The sequence below is a fragment of the Sylvia atricapilla genome, chromosome 7 (genome assembly GCF_009819655.1).
Source record: "Sylvia atricapilla isolate bSylAtr1 chromosome 7, bSylAtr1.pri, whole genome shotgun sequence".
Lineage (NCBI taxonomy): Eukaryota > Metazoa > Chordata > Aves > Passeriformes > Sylviidae > Sylvia > Sylvia atricapilla.
The window spans coordinates 21,803,024-21,827,255 of NC_089146.1; the positions used below are offsets into that span (position 1 = coordinate 21,803,024).

Below are 24,232 nucleotides of genomic sequence, written 5' to 3' on the forward strand. Positions count from 1 at the left end.
AGAGTTACTAACTTAAAGCTCCTTTTAACAGCTTTTCTATAATATTTTTTAATATTTTCTTTTCTGTACTATGATTTGTACTATGTACAAATATGTACTATGTACTATGACTATAACAGATGCATTTACATGGCTGGTTTGATATTTTGAAGAATTAGATTTGAACCTTGTTTATGTTGAACAAACAAGAAATCAACCACTGTCACTGAAAGTCTACAGAGAAAGTGACACTGAGTCTCCTACCTTGTTTCAGCACCTTCCTCTCCATTTACACATATATTAATAACTAAATAATGTGCAGTTTTTAGGATTACAAGAAAAAATATTAAGGTCCTTCATGTGGAAATGAAATTAATTGGCAAGTATTTATAACAAAAAAATCATCAGGTGTAAACAAAAACCCCACAAACGTATCACCTGTTGTGATTTACTTTTGAGACCCAAGTGAGACAGCGGTGCTGACTAAGTGCCACTAAGGGCTATTCCTTGGTCTCTCAGCTGCTGGCCAGATCCACCCGCATATGCCATGTTTTCAAATCGCATGCAGAAAACCTTCCTAAAAAAGATCTTTATTGAAAATGTTCACTTGTGACCCAATTAAAGTGAGTTACCAGTGATATTTTTCTGAACAATAAAAAACCACCATTCAGATTTAGAATGCAGCAGAAGTATGCTATCTGATACCAATGCTACAAAAAAGGAATTACATTTAGAAGAATTCTCAAAAATATCAGAAACAGTTACTATATATCTATACATTCTTTCTCATAACATAAGTAGTAATTTGGGTTGTTTTCATTTTTTAGCATTTTCTCTATCTTAAAACACTTGTGACAAGCTTTTTGTATGTATCTTTGTATTCCTTTTTAACCAGATGCTCGAATTCATCAACACCTGGAAATGCCCAACCATAACAAACAGGCAGTATAAATTAAAAAGTCAAGCAAAGCAGGAAGAAAAAAAAAAGAAAAAAAAGAAAAAAAAGAAAAAAAAAAAAAAAAAAAAAAAAAAAAAAGCACACCACCAGTTCTCCAGAGACTACCTAGATAATGGAAAAAAAAACCTAAGCAAGCAAAAATTTACCCTGAGGAGCAAGAAACATGAACTTGGCAGTATTCAAGAATGACAAGGAGTTGCTTTATAGCTCACTAACAGCCCCCCCACCCCGCTTCTAGACCTTAATTTAACTGAGAACTTTACTAGACAACATTAAGCTTATCCAAAAAGAATGGTATTGTCCAGCTTGATTTGTCTTAGGGCTTCAGCCATACAAAATAAAAAAAAAACTACATTTTTTTTACAAGAAAATTCAACATTTCTGTTAAGAGTTTTCAGATTAGTTAAATTTCACCTTAAAATATGAGAATAAGTTCCTGAATTATTTATGAGTGATACTGAATATTGCTCAAACATCTTAATTCTGATCAGAAGTAACTTCCACTATGTTTTGGGTACAAGCTGCATGGGAATATACTGCACTCTCTATCTACCCTGAAGGAATGATGTGCAAGTATTTCCCAAGCAGAACAAATATAAATCTAACAGAAAGCAGTATGAGAAACTGAAATCACAAACAGCAAACATTATGCTTTTACAAGGGATAAAATGACAAATGACAATTCCTACAATCTCATGAGAGTGCAAAAAGTACACATGAAAACGCTGTTTTTCATCTTAGCTGCACTCTGATGACCAATGATAACTAAATACTTTAACTACACTAAGATTAAAGGAATTTGCTGCTATCACTATAGCAACCATCTTAAAGAAACTAACATGCTCAGCAACCTGGAGGCTAAATTTAGACCTAATACACAATAAAAACATAAATACAATAATAAATCTTACATATTCATTTCTAGGAAATGTAGTTGCTTTTTTCATAGCCAGCATAAATCAGTCCCGCCTTTAGAGGATTACATAAAAATAAATAGACTCATTAATGTCCAGTGTACTAATGAGCAATGGGTGAAGTAGGTGTTAATTATGCCACAGTAAGATCCAAGAAAAAAGCCCCAGTGAGCACTTGGAGGTGTGTACAAGTTGAAGTCTCCTCTCTATGTTTGTGTATTTCGAAGTACAGAATGATGCAGGCTGATGACAGAAACATGGTCACCCCCTATTCTATGATGGAAACTTTAGACACAGTATTTTGAACAAAGAACTTCTAAAGATTAATTAAACCCAGTACAAATCACCACTCAGTTACTTAGATTTTTTATTGTAAAAAGTCAGTATTTCTCAAACAAAAATTTTAAGCTTTCATTTTACTTAAACAACCTATATAATATAATACAGCTCTTTTAGTAAAAATTTGTTTCCGAGCTTCATGCTAAATTTCTTTCCTAAAAAGACATTAAGAAGTTAACCAGAAGTCTGTGCTATTAGGATGTTTTCCAGAAATTTGAAGGTAATTTTTTTTTAATGCACTTCCATAGTGCAACTCTTTCACCACTCTGACCATTTAATTTTCCCTTGTGTAAGTGTCTCCAGACTTTTCAGAGGTCATTTCAACAGCAGACAGCTTATAACAAAACCATTAGCAGTTTGGCTAGCTTAAGGAAACCTCTTACTTTCCTTTTTTGTTTATTATCACTGCATGAATCTGCAGCATATGAGAGTTTATAATTTCTCAGGCTTGTTAAATTCATGTTAAAGGTCTGTTTTCTTGTTGAATAAATTTTGTTCATATAATGCTGCCTATTTCATATACTGAGTCTTTAATAGCACCTTTGGTCTATGCGCAACTCACAGATCAAAACAGAGGACTAAAATAGGGGTTGATGATGCTATTTACATGTGTGATTCCTGCTGTCTTCTTGTTAGTAGCTTTAATATAATAGAAGACCTTGTCTGTTTTGTAATTAACACATCTTTACTGGAGAGATATTTGGAAGTGATTGCTGTGAATATACTGGTTAGTAAAATAAACACAATCACACACCACTTTCTGTTATCAGACAAATTTGTGAATTGTACACATTATACTCCAGATCAACAAACTGTGATATAACAGCCAAGTAGAAGACACATTTATATAACCCTTTATTTTTCTGAAAATATGTATTCAATCTGACCTTGCAAATATAATTAGCTTGTGGGATGTGTGGATTTCAGTACCATGGATGCTTTACTAATTGCAGTTCTTGGAAATAGATACTAAATATTTGGAAGCTGCCAATACAAAATAAAAACTGCATCTTTTTGTACATCTGTCTTAGCTTCAAAATGTGTAATAATCTAAAAAAACAATAACTATACAGCTTTTTTTAGCATTTGCCTGGAGTCAACAGCCCATACTAGAGTTCATAGAATGTATTTTTAGAAAGAAAATTTACAATTATGTCCTGTGTAAATTTCAGGACAGCTGTAATTAATATGATAAAAATCTACTCACAATCTAAGTACTGGACACCTCAACTGTTAGCTAGACAAAAATCTGGCCTCTTACAGTCCCCACACGGTTTTTAAAAATAATGGCTTGATGAAAATGTAGGATATTTAGTAGCCAGACTTCTTTTAGCTTCTCCTGAAAGTGTGAATGCTATCACTCTTTAGTTTCTTACTATCAACTGAATATTATCAGTTTTTCGAAAACTGTCTTCATAACTTTGTGAGGTATTACAAAAAAAAAAAAAAAAATAAAAAAAAAAAAAAAAAAATTAATTCAAGAGTCCTTTACCTACTTGATTCTTAAATCCTTCCAATATTAAATTTCCAAACAATCTTGAATGAAATAGCTCTGGTTTTCAAGTCCCACTATATTTTAGTGGTAAACTTCAGTTCCATGTAAGTCAGCCTTTATTGTTTAACTTTATAAAATCTAAAATCAATATTTTTCCAGTTAAAAATCTATGGCATATGGTGACTATCTTTAAAAATGCATTGTGTCCTTGGAATTCAAGTATCAGTGTATTGTTTATGCCATATGTTTATGAACAAACATACCAGTGCTTAAAGACAACTGCAAAGGATAGTGTGGTTATGCCAGGTGTGGAAAAAGAAGTAATGTCCCATCTAAAATCTCTTTTATCACTTGCAACTGACCTGTTATCAAGTGCTTAGTTTGTTTCTAGATTCTTTAAAAATGAAATGGAACATGTGACCAGAGAAGTGCAGCTGAGGTTTATGACCATTTCGTTATTTATGCTGCCATGCACTGTTAGACAACTACAAGTGAAGAACATCTTCTGTCCCCTGCAAGCCCACAACATAAAAAATTCAAAGAAATCTTACTTTTTATGCCATTTCCAATGAAAAGCACTAAGAACTGAAACTGACTCATGCCAAATGCATATCACTGAATTGCTGTGATTGTGAGTTTGAAGTTTGCAACATGGAAATTATTTATAAAATGTCAATTTTAGCTCTGGAAAACATATTCCTAGGAGTATGTGCATTTTCCTTCTCCATCCTTGGAGAATTATTTACTTGTGGTCAAATCTGCAGTACAACTTCAATATCCATACTGGAAGGGGAAGAGAACTACAGCATAATACATTTATCTTGACAAGTGAGGGCATGCATCCATAACTCCCATGTAGCTGAGCCACAAGTTTTAAAGCTATATGCCTTAATGAAGATAAATGGACTATTCTACATCCACCACAGCAAAAGGAAATTAAACATTTAATACTTCTCAACCAAGTCTTGGAACTTTCTGTTTTAGGGAAGGGCATGAACTCAAGTAACCTATGTAAACTGTTTAGTAGGTAAACATACATTACTTAATTAAATCACAAGTCCAAAGGACATTACATAACAAACTTTGGAACATCAGGATTGACATTAACAATTTCAGCACTCCATTAAAAAAATAGGAGGTAAAATATGCAAAATACGTTAATCTGGATATGTATGACCACTGTAGGAAACGTAACGAAATAGTGGTGCACTGGCAGTAACAAAACTATGTAGTTTATGCCTAGGTTTACACATCCTGAACGGAAAGTACCAAGTGGCCAACACTGTGATGCAGACACAATTCATCTACTACAACTATGATTCTCCAGGCAAAAGAACATCAATCTTTACTAAATCAACAGTGATCAAACCCGCCACAAACATACAGCTTCCTTACTCTTCAACCCAGGCTCCTATTGAAACTTGATTCTTCCCTAGATCAAACCACCATGTTTCTGTCCAGTCAATGGCAAGAAATAGCATAGTATTGTGAGAGTATCTAAAATTACTATACAGTGTGCATAATGTTCAGAAATGTGCTCTTGATATGTGAATTAAAATTACATACTGCAAAGTTATGTTATCTATTTTAGATTTTTTCCATTTAAAATAGAAAAGTGTTAGCTAATCCAATTCTAACAATGGAAGTTGTTCCAGGTATAAAAGATTCTGACAAAATTGCAGGCATCATGTTTTAAATATATTTTCTTCTAAATGCTATCTGCATAATAATTCACAACAAATAGGCATGTCTCCAAAGTAGTGACAATACAGTCAATTTACTGTTTTGTTTAGTTGGTTCTAATTACTAATTTCAACTGTGTTACTTATTTTTAACTGTACCCTAAAGACTGAATTCATTTGTGTCTAGGGAAGACTTGCTAAGGCAAAAAACAAGACAAGCACATGAAGTGGGGAGGAGGAGTTGGGTATACCAATGAAGTCTTCTTAGGTGGTTCCAATCTGCTTACACTTTTCACAAATTTAATTCTTAATGGGCTATTTTAAATTTCAGACATTACACCAGTGTCTCAATATATCTCATTTCAAGGATTGCCCTTTTTCTGCCTTCTTAAAAAACAATGTCTCCTGAAATCCCGTGGTTAATTCAAACAAAGAAGGGAAAAAGAAAAGTTCAAAGGAAAAATAATAGCGGTTTGATAGAAGACTAGAGGTTTAAAACCATGCAATCTTTCAAAAAACTGGTGTAAAACATGCTCAGCTGAAGAAAATCTTGAAGCTAGATGGTAATTTCAATATTCAGGAAATTGTTAAATTGCTGTCTTCTACCGGTTTCAGTGTTTTAGACTAAGAAGTAATTATCAAATTATGAAACCGTTCACACACATATTTGTTTTGATAAACTGGGAAGATTTGCAGCACAAAAATGGAAGTCAGCATTCTGAAACAGTGTAATATACAGACGATTTAATCTAAACTGGAACATAAAAGTAGCAAAAGAGATCAAAACTACTTGTAAATCACTATTTTTATGGTCAGCACTTTTGACAAAATATTATTGACAAAATGACCATCTATTACTCTGAAAAGTAAAAAACCTGAAACCAGGTATTAACAAACCTAGAATGCTCATATACATCACTAATTACACAGAGGTTGTCACTTAGATTTACAAGTACCAATGGACAAAACCAGGGAAAGAGGTTGCTAAAACAAGTCCTCCAGCCTCCTCAGGGTCATCATTTGTATAAGGAGGCTAAAACCAGCATGTATTTTTCTCTTGTTCCAGCACAATATGATTAATTTTTTTCATACTTCAAAAATTACTGAAATAACAAATTATGAAGTCCAGTACATTTCTTACTCCTTTTAGAGTAAAATTCTAAAGATCTCGTTAAGTTGAACAAAAAAAAGCAATTTTCAACTACCAGTGAAAAGAAACTGCATGCACAAAATGGTTTCAGACTACAGCCCACATTCTGACTCTTTTAAGTAAAAAAATCTTCCAGTTCCAGAAGAGGTTGCTCAGACCACAGAACAAGGGTTCTTCAATGATGTATGTAGACAGAGACAGTAGTAATAAACTGAAAGAAGTTACTGACCATATGCATACAAATGGAAAAAAACCAACTGCAAGAAAAATAAAATATTGGAACTAGAATTGCCATGAGGCTGTTGAATCTCAAGACTCAAGTGGACAAAACACTAAGTGAGCTGATCTGAACTCAATGTTGAAACTGTGCTCAGCACAAAGTTGAGCTAGATGATCTACAGGGATTATTCTCAACTAGAATTACTTTGATTTACGAGGCTACCCAAATGTACATATTTATTTTCTTTTACCATATGAATGATTTTCAGATAAGGATAAAGTACCATAGCAAAATCCTCTTATGAACATGGCAGGATCTGGTTTAAGCACAAGATTAAGATGCACAGCATATCTGTTTTTATCTGTCTAAGGTGACTGAAACAGATTTTATAAAGAAGTTATTGAAAACCTATTTTCCTCAGCAAACAATAAAAAACAATTTGCCGCAAACCAACAAATATTCCTACAAATACTTCTGACAGTGCCTTTCTAGGAAAAAATATGACTTAACAGAAATGAAAGTTTGCTGTGTGAGTAAGAGATTTTGCTACCAATCCTGCTAAACACCACAAGTGCCATCAAGCTTCTCAGATGTACAAAATGGACTTCTGACAATTTTGGATATTTTATAGATCCTTACAAGGGAAACCAGTTAACTCTCTCAGAACAAGAAGTCATTTTAAAGGGTAACTTCGTAATTAATAAAGATCTAAAGGTTAAAACAGTTCAAAAAAGAAAACACTATTTTTAAAAAATTAATTTAACAATACAGTGAGTGCAGCACACTAAGTTAATGCTTTCAGAGTTAAAGATACTATGTGTTACAGTGGGTTTAGTGTAGTTATATTTTCCTTAAGAGGTGATGAACAGCTGCTAAGTTAAGGTCCAAAAAACCACACTTATTTTTAACATTTGGCAAAGGTTTATGGTTGTCTGTACAGACATTTCAAAGTGTATGTTAGAAATAAATATGAAATGTCAATATTTAGCTGTATTCCAGATCTTTAATGAAATTACTGCTTCTGTGGAACATTCTAAATATGTATTGCAGTTTCCATTGCATAGACTGGAAAACTGGAGAGGATAAAAGAAAAGTTTATAAGTAAGTGTAAAATGAAACAACAGCTAGCCAGGCTGCCCCACTGGCCATATTTCAGCATGTTTACTTTGATTTCATTCAAAGAAATCAGACTAAAAAAAAAATTCAAAACAAAGCTTTTCCTCTCTGGGTTCTGAGACCACTGACCTTCAGTTAAAACCCACTGCTCTGTTGGGAGTTTATTTTACAGACATCTAGAGCACTGTAAGCCTAAATATTGCAAAATATGGTACACAGTCATGAAAAAACATACTTTGTTGTGCAAGAATATGTACGTAGAGTAGTAAGGTCAGTATTTGAAATTACTTGTGCTTCATGTGTCCTACTATATTTATACAAAAATATCCCAGCCCTAAAAAGGCCATTAAAGCAGTTGGCATTTAATCCACAGATCTATATGAGGGGCTTATTTTTATATAAGGATTTTATATGACTTTTTATTTTTGCTCATTGGCTTTTAAGACATAAAATGACTGGTTTGGTTTTTTTAACTGATGAGAATTACAGTTATACTTATTTTTAAGCTGCAGTCATACATCTCTGTGCTATGTAGAAAACGTGTATGGAGACAAGGCGGTTAACAAAGAACAAATTTTCATTTTCTACAGTAACAGGGCAAACTGCTTTTTAATGTTTTAGCCAGTCAAGGTGAAACTGAGGTTCCTCATCAGAATTCACTGCAACTTCCTGACACATGAAAATAACCTCTGCCCCAGTTATTCTTTACTAGCACAACCATGACTGCTTCACTGACCATAAACTATGGCAATTTATATGGGCATGGACCTGCCCTGAGGCAGCTTTAAAATTAGCTAATGTGTTATTCTGGTCTTTGCTTTTAAATACATCTAATCTCAGACAAAACATGCCATATTAAAATCTTCTATGCCACATGTTCACTGTATTTTTTTTGCCAGACAGTCCTGCTAGTATAAGGTATAATGAGTAATGATCTTGGACTCACGTAGCTAAAGCCCACAAGTACAGTGGTTACTACAACAGCAAAATTACCTTTGCAAGTGGATCTTCATTTGCTGGTGCTGGCAAATGCAGATACTTTCCTGAAATAGGCTGAGCTTGACTTCTCTAGCACATGAAGAGGCTCTGGGTGCCATGATAAGTTGGCCAGGCACATGAAGCACTGAAACCTGACCTAAGAACCCCCCCTTGAACTATAATATATCTCTTCTTCTCTCAGTTCATCTAAAATCCAAGCACATTTTAGTGTAAGTGATCTTGCCAACCAGGATTATAAAACTCAAACGCATTCCACATCTTCGAAATCAAGAAGTTAATTACAAGTGGTATTCATAATTTGGGAGATTCTTTTTATTTCTAAGCTTTAAAGGAGGCACTTGCCAGAAACATGACAGATGTAAAATTTTTTTAACGTGAAACCCGAGAACGTAATTTAATCTGACTGTAGCAGCTAAAAAATGTGTATGAAAAACAAACATTACAAGACTTCCAGTAATCTCAAGTACTGGCAGTAATGCCATAAGAGCAGCTGTAACTGAGAAATGCTTAGATGGACAAAAATTTATTCATATTCAAAATAAATATGGAAAGATTACTTTATTGAAGATCTCAAAGACCTCAAAGATAGACATCTGTGTTAACAACAGTGGCAATAAAATCGTTTTAAAAAGAAGCACTTAGTGAGCAAACGTGTTTTAAGAGCAGTGTGACTTATTGGGAAGCTTTTCTTCTTAATGGATTTACTAGCTAGTGAGGTCTAAATTAATTACTAGTAATAGTCTTGACAATTATGTTTTGACAAAACAAAAAGACTCCTAATTCAACATTTTTATTGGAGTGGGAAAATAAAAGGAAAAATAAGTTAGGAATAATTAAGTGTTCTTCTGCCTCTTTCCCCCTCGCCAAGACTACCTGTATTTCCTTCTACTCTTTAAGCAATTTAAAAAGGAACAAAATTTATACCGGTGCCTAATACCTTCCAAACAACCAGAAGCTAGTAATTTTTCAATTGCCTGTTACATAAATGTGTTTGCTATAAAATTCAGAATTGAAAAAAAAAAACAAACATGAAAATGCAACTGGAGCTTCAGAACATTCTGCTGTGAAATTAAGACAACCCATAGTGTTTGGTATCTTTAATAAGATCTGCCTCATAGGAAATATGATACTACAGTTTTATACAAGATGAACACTTTTAAAATATTTATAAATTTACATTAATATCATCCACATATACCATGACGCATTTCAATAATTATTCTACAATACAATGGGAGTGCATGCTCAAACAAAACACCTCAGCAGTATTTTAAAGCAGTAAACCACCTAGCCAATTTCTGTACGTTCTGTAGTTTTTCTAATCCACTCTCCCTGTGGTTGAGCAAAATCGAATTGCCTCTCACATTTGCAGACAGCTCTGTGAAGGTGATAATAGAGCTGCTCCCTGCTGTCATGAGGCAGGAAATAGGAAAATGGCATATGGGGCTAGAAAGAAATAAAAAGAGAACTAAACAAGAACAAAAGAGATTTCAACAAAGGACAACTATAACCCAATATGCTTTGCAAGTTAATCTCTTTTCATAATAACTTAACATACTTAATCATTTATCTGCACACTTCTCAAAATTCAAATGCTTGATATCAACTTCTCTGTAAAGTTTTATTGCCCAAAACATTTGGAATAGGAATTTTAATAAAAATCATCATATGAAACGCCTGCAAATCAATGCATTCTTAGTACCCATGTTAAGGGGCTGAATCTATTCCAATCTGTTAGCAATTGATCTCAGACTTTGTAGCTAAAATGTAATGTATAAAACAATGTATACTTGGATTATTAGTTGTAAACCTGTTAAGTGACAGCTGAATAGCAAAATATTAAGAGAGGATTATGATTGGTTATGGGTATTGACAATGTCAAAGACTTCCAGCCTGTTTAAGGACTACTTATGTAAGATGCAGAACAAACTGGAAGTTATCTTTTCATTAACAATGAGATTTTGGTTTTATTTTTTTTAAATATAGTGTGGGCCTCCAAAAATGAAGTACTTAAACATATTTACAGTGCTTCAGTATTAAATCTTATTGAAGTACCTTAAAAATAAAAAGCAAGCCTACTATACCTTTCCTTTTACACTCTGAATGGGATCCACCACCACAGCAACAGCTCTTTCTGATAAGGCTTCAAAGCTCTGCTGAGTATTGATATCTACACCAGACAACCAACAGCCAAAGCCAGGATGACTATGATACCAACCAACTACCATCTCAGGTCTGAAACAAAGAGGACATTGAGATTTTTAAAAATACAAACACTTATCACAAGAAGAAATAGGAACATATCAGGACATAAATTAGGACAAGCTGTGAAAAAACACCATTAGTAATATTTAAATTACTCAGCACAGGATGGTGAAAACATGGACGTGAATAAATGCGACAAAAGAGGGCTATCATTAAGGGATACACATTAGCAGTGGTAGATCAAGCTTTCAGTTTTTCACCCTGTTACCACACCTTCCCTGAATCAGTTTTTACCCTTTCAGCACTTGAGTAAATATCTACTCTTTAACTCCTTGGCATCGAAGGTTGAATTTTCACGGCAGAAAGTCCATTTCAGACACGGACAACGGGAACCAACGGTGGGAAAGGATTAAATATCAATTAAACCAGCAGTAGAACTAGGAACTCAGTCAAAAAGCAATTTGCACTGTTCTGTTCAGCTGCTGAGCCTTTTGCTAACATTAATTTTGAAGTTTTTCCCACAGTAAAAGAATTTGAGCAAGCAGACGACAACTGTTGAGAGGTAGGAGTGAAATAAAAATTTGCTTAAATACTAGGAACTTTTGGAAAACTATTTTCCCTTTCTTTTCATTAAAATTGCTCATGAATAAGTTATAACTTCAAAAATTTTATATTTTTTATTTAAAGGGTTAAATAAAAAAATTAATCTTTTAAGCAGGTGTTGTGTAGTAATCACCTATGCTAAACTGAGCAGCATTCTAATCTTTCTGGGCGATAATCAAAGCTGTAGGTTTAACAGGAGTGACAATCTCCTGACAATTGAAATGCATGAGTGGGACTGAATTACATGCTATGCTACTTACCTAATTTGTGGGGCAATTATTTATTTTTAAACATGATTAAGAGCCCTTAAATCACTAGTTTTTCATGGAGGGAGTACTTGCTACTGTCAGCCCTCTTTACAGTGACTTACCTTCCTGTCTGTTTCAGCATATCCAACATTTTTGCTTGAAATACAGGATCAACTGCCTCCACACTGACACCCTGATTTAAAAGACAGACAAAAATCATAGTAGTTTTACATGAAGCAGTATTATCTTTTAACTTGTAACTTCGCACAAACAAAATATTCATAAGCATCTGTTTAAAAAGGCAACCTGAATACTTCAGTACTACATGACAGAACACCCTTAAATGTAAAATACAATTTTTAGAAATATATTTCAATGCGATTTTCAAAATGCTAAAAGATTATTTTGAATTGCTATTAAAGTAATCTTTACTATGAGTTAACATGATTAAATAGGCATAGGAATTCACCTTTTTCTCCTCTGTTTGGTCTGCAAACAGTGGCCTGTTTGTTCCAAGTTCAGCTCTACACGTTTTATTCAAGATGAAGTTGGCTTTTTGCAGATTTTTATATTATGCACACATATAGAACAAACTCAGGACAAAAGAATTTGAAAATTTCATGGAGTGCAGCTCTGAGTTACAAAGGAACCATTCCATGCTTGTTTTGAGAATATTTCATTCTAGTTACACAAAATAAAGCATCATAAATTCCAGTTACACCCCTTGACTCTTTAGTCTCTTTCCTCTGTTCATAAAATGGATATTTTTACTCAAAATTTAAATACTTTTTTTTTTTTCATATCACAGAAGTATCATTTAAGAGGCATGCAACTAAGATCTGTCAAAGAGAGCAAGTTTGAAGTATATAGCATCATCAGAATTAAGGGCATGACACACTTCTAATCAAACCTTTAATCTTTTGAATCTTTCTGCTGACTCATAGCATATGAGTTCTGAAAGTCATCAATTTATAAGTCTTAAAAGTGATGTTATACCACTACATTTATATATAAAAAAGGACATAATATCTGCATATATCAAAATACACGCTGAAGTACTAGCCTTTGTTAAAAAAGAAGCTTTGACTTTTTTTTTACTGAAACTCTTTAACCATTAGACTTGTTTATATTATAACTCACAGCTTATACCTTCAGATTGCTTCAATGAGGTAAAACACAAAAAGCTTTTAAAAAATAAATTTACACTAAGGAAAAAAACCCAAGCAAATAAAATTATCAAGGTCTAGATGCGAAGAACTCACCGTCCCAGACTGTGGCATTGCAAAAACATCAATCACTCTCACAGTATAATCATCAACAAATTCCCCAAGCATCAGACCCATAACTTCCATAGGGACACCAGCACGACCATGCTTCAACATCTGGAATTAAGACCAAATGACACCACACGTTTAACAGAAGGTTCAAGTTTGATTGAGGTAGTTTTTTCAGCCTTTGTTGAGCTCTAGCTAATTTGAAACTTGCAGCACTTTTGGAAACTGTAACAAACTATAAATAGTAAAAACAAAGCCAACAAAAGAGAACTAATTAAAATAAGTTTCTGAGGGTTCAAATCAGTATTAATTGATTTTTAAAATACATCTGGCCTTAAAATACATCAGCACTTAAGCAACACAACTCCATTAACTCTGGACTGCTTCCAGGTGTTCTAACACCAGCATTATATTCAGACATAGTATGTACACAGAACACTTACTTTCAGCAGTGCAAGGGAAGAGATATAAACCTGTTCTGCTGTATCGACTGCGGGAGCATCTGTTGGTGGCCCCTATAAAAAGAATAAACGATTATTTTCAGCATCATTGTTATTCTGCAGTTTCTAAATATTTTGTCTTGAATATTACAGAACTTATAGAAAAATGCATATGTAATTGTGACTTCATGGGTCAGATGTAGTTGTTATAAACAAAACAAAAAACAGCACACCCAATCCTCTAAACCTTCTGTCAGTAAAATTATTCTGTAATAGGTCACCCAGCCATCCTCCTGTCACCCCCCAGCCCAAACAACAGTCTAAAGAACAATCTTATCAGAGCCAGTTAAATAGAAAGCAGGCAAGTGTTACACTGGATACAAACCTGTTACAAGCCATTCAGGCTAAGAGTCAGATAAGTTTCCATTAGTCAGCCTTGCTGCAATGCTAACCATCGTCAGCTGTAAAATATGGCCAGTTCTCCAATTAACTATGTGTTTCTTACAGTGGTGTGAATGTAAATGCTGCTGGGCTAGCATGATTAACTGGCACCAACACAAACAGCAATCTCCCTTTGCTTCATCAGCTTTCAGCTAAAGAGGACTTGCAGATAAAGGCTATGGGAGTACTTTGCAGATACACTGGTACAGTGAGAGAAAAAACGGACCTCTGATCCCTAGGTGGAAAAGCTGTGAACAAAATACTTTGCTCTTTGCCTTATGAGTAGTTATTCAAAAATTAGCACAACTGTCCCAGGTGTGAATGATTGGTTGAAACAGGTTCTGTGTACTGCTGAAATTGAAAAACACAGGAGGCAGCAGTTTAAATGTCCCTTTCTTGAGGAACAAGAAAATATTGCTGTTATATACAGAATTCCATATCAGCGTGCCTCATTACAGCCAATTAACAGCACATTCATTAATTTATTACCAAATTTCCACTGAAAGGACACAGCTTACTTCTGCACGAGGTGATGTAAACTTAGAAGGGCAACAAAGCAGCAACAGAAAAAAAGGATACTCCTCACCAAGTTAAAAGAGGAAATATGGTGCATTTACACACTTTATAGATTTAGAACTTTGATTCCATAGTGATAAGCAAATTTGAAAAAAAAAATTGTTTTGAATAAATTCCTAGTTTTTCATTTCAAGTGAAAAAATTCAACACAACGTGCATCCACATAACATCACACAAGACACAGCAATCAATCATTACCATTACACAAGCCATTACCTCCTAAATACAAAACCAGATACTTAAGTAATCAACACATTACATCTGTACAGGAATTACGCTTTCTGCATATTTTGATTTTCGCACATACAGAAAAGTATCAGTCTTCAGAATAAAGCCTTAAAGACAGTAAGAAAATTCAGTTCTGGGGCTTTTCCCCTCAAAGTCAATGAATCTATGAGTTCTACATCCAATCTTTATATTATGAATCCAATTTTTGTATTTTGAAACTCACATACAGGCATGGATACATCAACCATACCCACTTCCTAAGAGCTTCAAACCTCTATTTCCAGCTTTGATGCTGCTGCTCATCATCTCTTGATATTTGCCCTTCCTCACTTCTTACAACTCACTCCTATTTCTTCCGTCACTTTGGCCTTTTCATCAAATCTTCCAACAGCTTTCTCTGCTTTTCACCTTCCACAGTATTCTTACCAAAGGTCCATTTTTCATCAGCTTCACCCCTTCATCAAGTATTTCCCTGGCCTAGCCCTAGCCCAACAGTGAGATGCTCCAGCAGAGAAGTGCTCCTCTAGCACTGACACTGAAAAACTCTATAAGCAGTCTTCAGAACATTTCCCAGAACCACATGGACAGAGCACCTGCATTACTTATCCCCAATTTTCTGCAATTAAATTGTTTGACCAGCAAAACTTCAAACGTCCAATCATTTTGTAATGCTGTTCTCATGGTTTCTTCTCCATAAACATGTCAGTTTACTTCTTAAACTGTATCTCTCCTGCTTTAAGTCGATTCACTTAGAAGTGTTCACTTAGAATTTTCAAAGCACAAAGACTCATGTTTCCATTTAATCAATGCAAAGAAAAAAGCCCAGGTAAGTTGAGCTTTAATTTTAAAAGTAATTTACTAGTTTGTTAACAAACCCCTTTTTTAATAAATAATGCTCTCCCAGTTTTTCTCCAGTTCTAGACCAGAGATGGTCTGAATGGAAGATAAAAAAACCTAGTAACCTTGTGCTTCAGGAAGAACCATAATACCCATGCTGTGATCACCAAATGCATTCCACATTTGTTCCAGATTCACGGTAAGCGACCATCCCATTACATCATTCAGTAATTTTAAAAATAAAGAACAGTGTAATAAAAATCTCCCCCAGATTAGCACAAATAGGTCCATGATTTCTGGAAGGCTAATCTTGCCGTTTGACTGAGACTAGCTCCTCAAAAATCAGGAGCCTGAATTAAAGCTTACTCCACAATCTATGGCTCTTGGATGAGTTCTCCTCTATAGAATTTCTAGTGTCTGTTAAAATCACACTGACACCTGTCCTGCAGCTGAAGCATTAATCCCAGCTCTGTCCTCTATACAGATGCCTGTGCCCGCAATTTATAAAAGCCTACTCTTCAAAACTTTTCTTATTTTAGGATCAGTCAGTAGATTCACCACTTACAGGGAGGAAACAAAGACAAACATTAATACATTTTGCTTCTGTAAGAAGGCAAATGAATCACCTTTAGTTAAAGTGAAGGTAGGAACTAAAGCAGGGTGTTCCTAATATTCTCTTATAATTTCTATATTCCTTGGAGCATCCAAATGCTTATTTACCTGGATGATGGTGCAGAAGAGGGGATACTTAATCAAATACTTCATCAAATACTTCATCAAATCTTTAGGTATTATATGAACTAAAATAATTTTTTTCAAACTTTACACTGAATTCCTGTTGCAAGCACTCATAGTAAACAATTTATTTTCAGCATAGGAAATCCTCCTAATCCAAAAAGGAATTCTTCATTGGTATAAACCAATTTGCTTAACTTTAGCTATTTTTTTAAAGCCATAGTATTCACTGTGAAGGATTTTACATACTATATGTGTTTAAATATATATAAAAATTACTACATTAAAGATTAGGCAGTATCTTTCATACTGCATACTTCAGTGCTTCATTTGAAGCCCATGCAAGACATAGTAAAAATATCAAACCCGAGTTTCTACTCTTACCACACAGTTCAACCAACCTACCTAACTTGTAAAAAATTAGCTAATGGCAGTACACAAGGCAGGTTTGATAATGCTCAGTCATCTTATAAACACACAGCACATACCAAGTATTTCCTTGGTCACTGACGCTTGTGTGACCTCACACAATATGTGTATGAATTTTCATGTTACTATTCCTTCCTTTGTTTTGGATATCACTTACAATGAACTGCTTAAAAGAGTACTGAAATTCAGGAACTTTGAGGAGGAAATGATCCATAAGTCAAGTTTCACATTATTTTTCTACCAAAGACAAACTGCCACATAAAATACTATAAGCACACATTTATTTTTCTCCAAAAAGTTCTAAACTAAAGTTCATCAAATTCTCAACATAAAATCTTCAAAGATTTCACAGATAAATGCAAATGGAACGTGCGTCTTGCAAGTAGTTTACTTGACTTTAGATGATTTGAAAACAGAGACACTTGAAAAGTGGAACCAATTTCTTCCATCTCTGATCACCTCCCTTTCCACAAATGGCTGATAATCTAACATAGCCATGGAGTGACAGCCCCAGCTTCTGCACGTTAGTTACACAGTATGTGGGAGCCAGCTACGAGTTACGTGTTTTGAGATCTCTTTGGCCTGTTTCTGGTAGTCTTTCACAAAAGTTTATGCATTTCTTTCATCAAGCAAAGAAGAAGAAAGATTTTATTAGCTAATCTCTACATGGAGGCAAATATTTTACACTGACCCTCCACAGCATGTGCTATTACCACTGTTCATAAAATTCACTGCCTGCCAACTTTAACAAAGAAGCACCATCCTTACGAAGGCGAGCACCAAATTAAATTAACTGGTATCAGGAACCCAGACAAGAAAGTGTTTGTGTCTGCAATGCAAAAGAGCTGCTGGTATCTTTGGTTACATTATCATATTCAAAAGGCAGCTATCTCATTGCATAGTTTTGGAAGACTGTTCATGTCACTGCAAAACAATATTGCATACCTACAGCTTTACTGGATTATTTCTTGGAGAACTGGATAAAAATTAGATTTGGAAACTGCAAGGAAAACTGAACATTTTTTTCCCAAACTATGCATAAGCTAGATACAGTAATTATTAAAGAACTGCTGTAAAAAATACTGTTATGTGTTCCTGAAAAATTGATTCCTCTCCTGAATCAACTCTATGCTTCCAGTCACTGAAATGAGCTGCCTAATGGCCACCTCATGAAACCCAACCAAGCTTTAGGTTTTTGTTTAGAATGGCAGAATTCCAAGTTCAATAATAATTGAAAAAATTAAGTTACCACTATTCAAATTTTTTTTTTTTAGTAAGACTTTTAAGGGAAAAAAAAAAACCACACACACGCAAGTTATGGAAAGAAGATTACACTGTAATATTAAATTATGCATGTTACTATTTTTGTTTCAAATAGTTAAAGAGATGATCCAATATAAAAAGCACTCCTTTACTTGGGTAGCCCTAGCTGATGAAGTGTTAAAGGCATTTGCCATTCTTACAGGATAAAAACTAACGCCTTGAAGTGTTACCTACTAGGGCCTTTTAGCAAATTTGTTAACACTTTTAGGAATATTACTTCACCTTTCTCTTAGTGTGAACCAATATAAATTATTTAGCTAATTTTATTATTAAATGTAAACTAAACTGTCATTTTAGAGCACTGCTCTTTATTAGTACCATTTTATATTTATTCAAATAGGTATAGAAAGTGGACTTGATTAATTACATAGGAAACTGAGAAATATTCCACAAATGGATACACTTTGCATTGTTTAAATGGATCTTAAACACTGCTCTGGTTTCATGCTAATATCACAAAAGATGATTTTGAAATACACCATAGCTGTTTCAAAGAAAGTCAGTTTTGCAGGGGCATCTGTAATAAAAATCCAAAGGCAGTGAACTTAAGTGCTGTAAAGCACATCTCAGCTTTAATGCACCAACCAACATATTACTGTGTAAAATAAAAGAATCATTACTACTTCTATTTATTTTTGTAACTGGAACAATTTAATCACAGACACAGGACACACAAGCAAACAATGACTGCTATCATGTTTTATTTCTTTCCCAGTAAACTAAGAAAGAACCTTTTAATAGTTTAATTTTGTGAGTATTAAACAACTAGTGTGAAAAACAAGCTGCATGTAAACTATTTCTACTGCCTCTGCTTCAATGACTAGCTGAGGCAACCTGTTATAGGAGGTGTTAATTGGCAATAGGAGTACAAGTCAGAAGCATGTTCCCCATCGTCCTAACCCAGCAAGGCTAGGTCATTAAAGTGGAAATGAATTCTTTCATGCCGACTTAACCCTTTCACTACATATTTTCAGCTGTTATATCCAAAGACAATTGAGAAAGATTAGCTTAAAAAAAAAAAAAAAAAAAAAAAAAAAAAAAAAGACAACTCCCCCCTTGGATTATTTTTGAGTTTATTCACCCCACAATTTTTCTTCACTACCCTTCTCTACCTCCTCCAGAACAAGTGTTACAGGTAAAGATGACATTTTATTATGTAGACAAGGGGGAGAAAGGCAACTGAGGTAGAAATGCAATGACAATCATTATAAAAAAATAATTTATCATATTAAAAGGTGCACGGAAAGATGAGGCACTTAAAGCGAGCTTAAAGCTACTATTTTGTGGAGGTAAATTTAACTTTTGTGTATACCTTAGTACAAGAGAGCTGCAGAGAGGGCAAACGTGAGCAAGTGTGCAGAGGAGGTAGAGGTATTAATGACAGCAAGGCCTTAAAAGTCCACCAGAGTACAACTGCTCTTCTCTACTTTTTGCCAGTAAGTAGTAGAACTTGCTGATACATTGATATAAAGAATAAGAAATTTCTTAGATCAACACAGTGTTTTTTACATATTGCTAGGTCTAAAAATCCAAGCAGATTTAGGACTGTGGAACCATTTTCTTCCTGTACTGAGACAATACACTTATAGAAATTACTAACTCATGTTCCATCCGTGGAAGTGGCAAAGGGAGTGAGGCATATTCTGGGATCTCAATGATTCTAACAACTTTGTCATGACGAGCACCAGAAGCCATGTATTGCATTTTCTGCAGTACAGGAAGTTAACATGATCAGCCATGACAGAGAAAATTACTGAGGTTATACAAAAATGTTAAAAAATTAGTGAACTCAATAAAAAGAGAAAATATATTACTGTGCACTGTCAATCACACACTAAAATTAGGAGCAATTTGAAATTTTATTGCTATTTTCAAGGTATTACATACACAATTTTGTAGTTAGTTCCACATCAACAGGATTAGATTTTGAAGCTACCATTATGTCTAAACAGTTTGTATGTTTAGGTCCATTTTTATACCAATTATAATCAAGCATGCATAACAGACCACAAAATACCATAAGTCTCAGCAAACAGCCTAGATTTCTCAAAGGATCACATAGTCTTGTTACACCATATGTCAGATGAAATAAAAATTGTAGTAATATGTTTAGTCTCAGAGACTCCAAAATGGACTAGGGATACTGAGGAAACATTGTGGCATCAACTGCTACCTGAAATCAAAAAATCAGGAAAAAACCCACCTTAACAGGCAGGATAAAAACTGTTTCAGTATGCTTTACAAAACTCTGTCTCCTAAAAAAAGTTTACCTAGGTTCACATTTACAACAGCACGAACAGCAATATAGATGGACTTGAAATATATAACATTTCCCATCTCCCTTCCTCTTCAAAACCAAAATTACAAAACACAGAACTTTGTATAGCTTTGAGCAGTTGGTTAAACGGGTTGGGATCATAAATTTGCCAACACCTCTTTGGTGCAGAGCCAGAATTTTACTGCTTAGCTTTTCTGCTTATTTAGGATTTTAGTTTCTGTGGGGTGGTTCTGTGGTTTTCTTTTTTAGTGTGTGTGGGGTGGGCTTTAGTTTGGTTTTTTGCTAGCATTTTTTGGCAGGGGGACGGGCAGGTATTTCTGTTTTGTTGGTTGGTTGGTTATGTTGTTAGTTTTTTGGGAGGGGTTGCGGGTTGTTTTTTTGGTGGTTTTTTTTTTCTCTTTTTTTTTGGTTGGTTTGTTTTGTCATTTGACTGTTTTTAATTAAGCAGAACTTCAAATAAAAATAGTCTCTAGTTTAATAGGACAACTCAGACAACATTATTATTAGAAATAAACATTTCCTTTTCAATATTAACAAGTATTCATGATATAAAATTACTTACATATATCACCTTGATGCAATTTGCAATAGTCACACTTCCTGCAATGTTCCCAACACAACCATTGCATGAAATGGCTGTTTAAGTTCAATCTTCCCTGGGTCAGTGTTTCCTCTGTCTTTACCCCATTTAATCTACACATTCATTAAGGCACATAACCCAAAGGGATAGGTGTTGTGTAGTACTGTAGTTACTGCTCCTTATCAAAAATAAGGACAATTTGGACTAAATGACCTTTAAATGTCCCTACCAACACCACCCATTCTATGATTATATGACAATGCTACAGTTAGCAAAAACCATAAGATTACGGACACAAAGCAAATTCCCAGTAACACTATACATCTTTTTCAAAAGAACTATTGTTTTTCACAGCCTCAATCTACTGGAAATAGAAAGAAAATACAGAGGTCAGTTTCATTCCAGAATAAAGTCAGGACTAATCTGTTATCTACTCCCATCAGCATTACAGAAGGTATTGGGATTTGGAACTGAGAGCCTCAAAGCAGATAACGAGTCAGCATCTCTAATTTCATCTGCCTCCAATAGTCTTGCTCTGATGCAGATTTCTAATTACCTTATTCTATACACAGCTCTGCCAAGAAGCCAGGGTAGCCCTCAGCACGTTCTGCTTAAGCTCACCCTGAAGTACACTTTGTGAGGCAAAGCAGTTAAAGGTATCTCTTCAATATGAAGAAGAATGCACTGGGTTCTATATGCCTGTAGGTTCACTGTTGTGAAGAGCTGGTCTTCTAGATACAAGCAGGTGAACTGGGAGACTCAGTTACAATATACAGCAAGGTCACTTGTTTGCAACACTTCAAAAAACAAACCAATCAGCCAACACCCACCACCCCATCAGATCACAATGCTATAACACAAAAACACTTCAAACTTTGAAGAAGAATTTGCAGAGGACTCTTTTACACAGCAGAAAGATAAACCCTTGTTCAAAGGTGCTGCATAGTAGCATTGCAACTTAATATTCAATTGCATGGGATTTCACAGAGATACTATTTCCAAGAGAAATAAATTAAATCAATAACTATAAGGCAACTGTTTCTTGCTTCCAGAAGGGAACATTACAAGTGAATAGGTATAATTCAAAATGCACAGATATCTCTTCTTTACTCTTTCTTCCCCATGTTCTCATTATGGCTACACTCATTTCCTTGTCCAAGCTCCTTTGTCTCTTCTGGGGAAAGTCAAAAGTCAGCTGGACTACATTGCCAATTAAATTGAGGAGAGAGAATCTAATTGCCTAATTATTAGAAATATGAAAGTTTAAGATGTGAGGCCAAGAAGAGGCAGCTAAAAATGTTCTCCAGAGTAAAACAGCAGATCAGAAGAAACTGGTGCTAGGACACAATCCACTAGCTTTTTTAGTTTTATGTTTGTTTGTGATTAAGATATCTAAGACATGTCTGTCGTGCAGCCATCCTATCTAAAGACAGCCTTTATAACACAAATTATACACAGGGTTTAAGTAAAATTATATGACTGCTCCTAAACCAGTTCTGGAAAGTTTTTCTTTCCCTCTCCAAATTAGCTCCTTAGGAGACAATTCACATTACAATGACCCAACTGTACTTCAAATGTATGAGAACTACTCTTTGCTTTGCCACCTCCAGCAACTATCAAACAAGCCTAAGTGACCTGTGGAGTTACTGTGACCAGACCCAGGCCACACCTAAATTTGGACCCTAAATTTGATATGAAGCTTTTGTTGAACCACCCTGTACTAAAACATTAATCAATGTAGTAAAACATTCATCCCAGACAGTGAAAGTAAAACAGCAGTTTACTATCTCTAAGATGTTTTTTTTCTTTTCAAAGCAAAAATATATTTTGTATATAAAAAGTGATTCTGAGACCTTCTACAGAAGATAATGCAGGCAATTAAGTCTTCTGAGCTATGGGATTTCATGCTGGATATTTTTAATGGAAGAAAAATGTTTGTCACTGAGAAAACTTTTTTTATTCCTTAAATGGGTTGACAGCTTCCAAGGAAAAAAGGTAGAACGTGAATAACCCACCCAAATTGTACACCACATCATCTACCTGGAATTACATTTGAGTTCTAGGAATAGTAACGTTCTTTGTACTTGAGAACTTTGCTGGAAAATGTCTCAAAAGCAATGGCACAGAAATGATGCACAATTTTAAGAGCTATAATTCAGATTTATTCTCCTGGCAAAATATTCTCAAAAGGTGCATTTAAAGCTTCAAATACATATGAGAAGCAGTCAACAGTGCATCACCACAAATCAAACCATATAAAGAACCCAGGAGACACAGAAAGCAGAAAGTCATACAGCTGAACAGACGCTGAGATACCAGAACACTCTACAGCTTCACAATGAAGAAGATACTTAATTAAAGACAATGGATTTGCACCCTTCAAATTAAAACACAAACTGTTTCAAGAATCAATGAACCAGAATAATTTTCAGTAGGATATTAAGGTGTTGCAGCTTTTCCTGTTTAAGTTGTTGGTCTGGTTTTGGCTTGTTTTGTTTGGTTTGTTGGTTGGTTGGTTGTTTTTTTGGGGGTTTTTTTTTTGTTTGTTTTTGTGTTTTTTTTTTGGAGAGGAGGGATGAGGGTGTCTGGGTTTGTTTTGGTTCCAAGGCTTTTTTATTGTCGGTGGATGTTTTTGTTTACATGCGGAAGATATAAGATGCAAGAAAAAGTCATATACTTCAAATGACACATCAGCTTAATGAAGTAACTCAAGCAAATTTGCATCTAATTTTTAATTGGGAATGATCTACACTGAGCCTGACCCTTCTCTGTCTGCCATCCACTCCTCTTTGGAAGCCTCACAAAAGAGTGCACTGTGCTGTCCTCCAACAACCACCCTGACTAGATTAGCACATGAAGGAGAACTTTAGAGCAGCAGCAGGTCTCCCAAGTTCCCATGGTGCCACAGATTTACTAAATAAGATAAGCATGTTCTAAAAAACCCAAGATCCTATGAGGGGAAAAAGGTTCCACAGCACCAAGCAGTGCAATATTCGAAACCTCTTAATCAAAGTGACAGTTTTCAAGTGCCATTTACAATGCCCTAATCTGGAAACATCCCAGCTAACCCATCTGATCAACTATTTCACAGATGGAAGCACTTGATGGCTAATTGGCAAGTCCATGATTCAAATAAAATAGCTATCTGCACTTCTTTTTCTATATTCCAAGTCAAGGTGTAAA

At 34.7% G+C, this 24,232-nt stretch overlaps 1 protein-coding gene across 2 annotated transcripts in view; it reads right to left on the bottom strand.

Annotated features, from left to right (window-relative positions):
* PSMD14 (proteasome 26S subunit, non-ATPase 14) overlaps positions 1–24,232 on the bottom strand; it is a 47,002-nt gene that overhangs the window by 10,584 nt on the left and 12,186 nt on the right. For both annotated transcript variants that reach the window (XM_066322891.1, XM_066322892.1), the window contains 4 exons: positions 13,626–13,697; positions 13,171–13,290; positions 12,031–12,101; positions 10,937–11,087 (listed from right to left, as the gene is read on the bottom strand). In XM_066322891.1, coding sequence (XP_066178988.1) covers positions 10,937–11,087; positions 12,031–12,101; positions 13,171–13,290; positions 13,626–13,697 — 414 coding nt within the window. The remainder of the gene's footprint in view (positions 1–10,936; positions 11,088–12,030; positions 12,102–13,170; positions 13,291–13,625; positions 13,698–24,232) is intronic.